Consider the following 4,704-nt stretch of genomic DNA (forward strand, 5'->3'; position numbering starts at 1 on the left):
CGAAATACGTTTTCTTTTATGTGATTGATTAACATTATTAAGTTTCATTTTTTGTAGCATATCATGGGAAACACCAAATACAAATAAATCATGTATTCTAGGAGCAGAATAATAAAATGCTTATTAAACTTAATAATTGCACAATTATTAGTAAAATAAACATTGTAACCAGCATTCATTATTATTGAAACTGAAAGTAAATTCCTTCTTATAGAAGGTACGTAAAGAACATTATCCAGTCTTAAAACTCTAGAACTACTAAACGAAATAGAAATATGTCCTATAGCTAAGGCTAGTGCTGGTTCCCCATTTGCTTGAAACATGTTTATTTCATTTTCACTTAGGCATCGTTTTTCCTGAAACCCCTGCAAAGATATGCGAATATGATTAGTGGCTCCCGAATCTATAGCCCAAAATTGGGTAGAAACAACTGCTAAAAATGTTTCAACGGCATATGAAAAAGATGTACCTTATTTCTGTATCTTAGCTATGTAGCCGGGACACTGTTTCTTATAATGACCAGGTTACTTGCAATAATAGCATTTGCCCTTAGGCTTAGGCACACCACCATTAGCACCTGAAACCTTATGAGGCTTCTTCTTCTTTTTATTTTTGCCTTTTATCTTAGAAGTCGAAGATGAAGGTTTGTTAACCATCAATGCCGCAGGAGGAGCTTGTTGCTTAATGATAGATTCTGCCGCTTACAGCTCATTCAACAGTTTCATAAGAGATAAGTCCATCTTATTCATGTTATAATTCAAGCAAAACTGCTGAAAACTATCTGAAAGAGTCTGTAGGACCATCTCAACCTGAGACTCCTTATCAATAACCGCACCAAGAATTTCCAGCTCGTTCAATAGACTCATTATTTTAAGAACATGTTCCCTTATCGAAGTTACTTCAACCATTTTTGTGGTCAAAAGAGCTTTCATGGACATCTGCTTTATCGGACGATTTTGCTCTCCGAACATCTCTTTGAGAGATTCAAGCATATTGTAAGCAGTAGTCATGGACTGATATTGATGCTGCAACACATTTTTCATAGAGGCAAGAATGTAGCATCTTGCCATCTCGTCAGCCATAAGCCACTTATCGTAGGCTTTAATCTCATCATCAGTGGGTTCATTCGACTTAACAGGATATTCTTCAACTAGCACAAATTTAAAGCCCTCAGTAGTAAGAATAATATCAAAATTACGTTTTCAGTCCACATAGTTAGGACCTTCTAATAGAAGTTAAGGGATTGAATGAAGACATGGTTAATCTGTTATATAATCAAATTAAAAATAGATCATTAGACATGTTGTAGAATAATAAAATTCTTCAAAGACATTACACATATAACAATGCACATAAACCGTCAGAAGCGTTAGGGAAACTGAACCATTTAAGCAAATATACATGTAATGTCAGATATTTTATTTCTTAAATGAAACAAAACCAACTAAGTTAGGGAGTCAACTGTTGATTTAAGTTAGATAAATATCACATTTCATAAGTCTCTGTACCATTGAACCAATATGTAACTTAGTTGGAAAGTTAATACAAGTCATCAAAAACAAGAGACTATAAAACAATAATTACAATATACAAGTTTATCCGATGGGAAAGATGACCGATGTCAACATGTAAACCCACATTATGTGCTATTATTAACCACTGAAAATCATAAGGAATGATCCCTATCACCACTGGTTGCAAAAAATATTTTTTTTAGAATTTTTAATTTTTCTGAAAACATAAAAACTCCCAAAAACGACCCCTAATGGGCAAAAAATAGTCTTGATCATAGTTTACTGTGTGTATTTTTCAGTGGGTTATTTTCAATAAACGTACCAAATTTCAGGTCATTCGAAGTTCGTCAAAAAACTGAAAACTCCAAAACCATTCAAATTGGCAATTATTAACCAAGCTGTTGCGAGGGACGGCAGAGCTTCCTGCACTGCTTGACCTTACTACTACTATTTATACAGTGAGTAATGACTATAGTTGGCCGTAATTGAGACTCATCATCATTTTGCACTTAATCTACAAAACTAATTTTCACAAAACTATGCAAAATTTATTTTATGCTTTCTTGATGATAAACTTAAATTCTGTTAGAATCAATAACATCATAAAAAACATGAAAAACAACCAGCAACAACATAATTTATACAATTATTATCTGAAATATATTAAACAAATCATGTAATTTCTTTTACATTATCTAGCATATGTAAGAAGACTACTAATACCAATTGTTAGAACATTCACAATGAAAGCAACAATTCTACAGGAGCAATAACTTACATAATATCTAGATAACATAATAAAAATGAAAATCAGAAAACTTACCTCTTGAAGCTTTCACTCAGTTCGTTCAACACCTTGTTTGTCAGGTTTGTTGCCTTCTACTGCTTCCTAATTAACTTTTTTAATCAATACTTGTGTGGATAAGTGACTTATTTTTACTGGAAAAGGATTATCTTACTTTACTGAAAAAGACTCCCCTATTTATTCCAATCTTCCATTGAAGAAGGAAAGAGAAAAGATAAACGTTTTTTAAGCCATTATCTCAACCTTAATGGCACTAAATGGGTAAAAAAAAAAAATCTTAATTAGACCTATTAAGGGAAAAATATTTTCATCCCTTTTAATGGTATTAAAAAAAACCCTGTTTAATGATATTAAAGACCCTTTATTTATAAGACTAGTAATATTATTTCATCTAAAAATAATTCTTTTCCTTTCCAAAATTGATTAGTTAATCAAGCATAGTAGGGACCGCAGATTTATTAACTGAGGCTTTCAATTATGATATTAACTCGGTGATGAAAGAATCATCATATCATAATAAATTATACATTATTTCACTAAAAATCTGTAATTGCAATTCTCGATTTAATTTCAAAATCTACCATTACATCTTATTTAACTCCCTATGTTAGAATTACCAACATCAATCAATTAAATTAAATTCTCTGAAAAATTTAACTCGTTGATTAATTTAATCCTTTATTTATAGTGCTTAACTTATTTCACATGATGGATACAAAATCCACCTGCAGGATTTTCATGTGAAAACTTATAAGCAACCATAAAGGGGTGTCTTCTATCTCAAGTCTGAGACATGATTCTATCAACTACTTAATATTTCACTAAGTGATTCGTCATCATCCAACCTATCAAGAATATGTTGACTCACAAAAGAGTCTCACCTTTTAATAGATTAAAACGATAAAACAAACCACATAGATCATAATAATTATATCAAGATTAAGAGTATAAGTACATGTAATGGACCAGAGAAATCATTTATTAATATTCAGAACATAAACGAATATCTCTAATTGGTCCATTCAATACATACGAAATGTACTAGAACAAAAAGTCGGAATATTACCACTCCCATAACTAAGATAAAATTATATTTAATCTTGTGCTACAATTATCAAGATGTTTGTCCTACCTCATCTTTGATTGTGAACGTTAATTTATTACTTATAAGAATTGACAATTTTAATCTTCGGTGCATGATTTAAAATACTCCATACACAAAATTATCTACTATACAAGTAAAGGACACACATGTTAATGCAATGATCTATTCAAATAAATATTTTGTTAATATAATAAATAGTCTTTACATGGGATGAAAATATAATACTATAACACAAATTACATGGTTAATAGTATATCCTAATACTATGGGTGTAGGTGCCAAAGTAAGTAGTCATTTTTTGTCTTTTCGTTCCGTTTTCTTCCGTTATTAGCTTCCAACACCCAGTTTCCTACAAAATCACACCAAAAACACATCAAATCCAACAAAATTGCCTTAAGTACAAGCATATTCTCCAAGTTTAAGTATCGTAAGTGCTATGAATCCATGGCACATCAATTATAAGAAAAATTAACTATTGGACCTCCAAATTATTATCTTATGCAGGGAGAGTGCAATTGATAAAGTCAGACTCTTCAGAGTTCAATCATATTTGGCTAAAATATTTCTCCTACCAAAGAAGGTATGAAGACGATTAATACATTTTTTAGGTCTTTTTATTGGAATGGTTCAACAGTGGTGTCCAAGCAAGCACTAATTGCTTGAGAAAAGGTATGTCTTTTAGAGTCTACAGGAGGATTAAATATTATTGAGATGTGTTTATAGAATAAATCTATTATCACTAAGCTACTATAAGCTATTTCTAAAAAGAAAGACTTAATGTGGATAATTAAAATGGGTTCACAGTGTCTACATTAAGAGGAATGATCTGACCACATTTAGTGTACCTAAGACTACAGCTTGGGTGGTCAGGAAAATATTGGCTACCTGAGGGATTGTCATGAGCCTACCAGGTGTACAAATGGATCTCATGGACAGACTCACACAACTTCAATGTCTTGATCAATTCAGCATCAGGAAACTATATTTATTGATGAGGCCACAGTATCTACAAGTCCCCTGGAAAACTATGATTCTACATATATACTCAGATGCATCCCTGGTTTAAATTTATTCTCTGGTTAGCTTACATGGTAGGCTAGCCAACAGTGGATAGGTTACAAAAATTTGGTATTCAAGTTTCTTCTACATGTGATTTGTGTGGAAATGTTGATGAAGTACTTGAGCATCTATTTTTTGGATGCCAGTATATGAGGAATATGTTGATATGACCGCTAGGTATTGGGACATCAGAAAAGTGTGGAGACCTGGAAATCAGAGCT

The 4,704-nt window shown here is 31.9% G+C and overlaps 1 protein-coding gene across 1 annotated transcript; it reads right to left on the reverse strand.

Annotated features, from left to right (window-relative positions):
- Positions 1–701: 701 nt before the first annotated feature.
- On the reverse strand, positions 702–1,070 carry LOC124898140. Its single transcript, XM_047411806.1, has one exon. It carries the CDS (start codon positions 1,068–1,070, stop codon positions 702–704), a length of 369 nt encoding a protein of 122 aa, XP_047267762.1.
- Positions 1,071–4,704: the final 3,634 nt, after the last annotated feature.

Source organism: Capsicum annuum, chromosome 1 (assembly GCF_002878395.1).
Source record: "Capsicum annuum cultivar UCD-10X-F1 chromosome 1, UCD10Xv1.1, whole genome shotgun sequence".
NCBI lineage: Eukaryota > Viridiplantae > Streptophyta > Magnoliopsida > Solanales > Solanaceae > Capsicum > Capsicum annuum.

Bases quoted from the DNA above. Each gene is read 5' to 3' on its own strand.
- LOC124898140 (XM_047411806.1), bottom strand. From the start codon at position 1,070: ATGGCAAGATGCTACATTCTTGCCTCTATGAAAAATGTGTTGCAGCAT.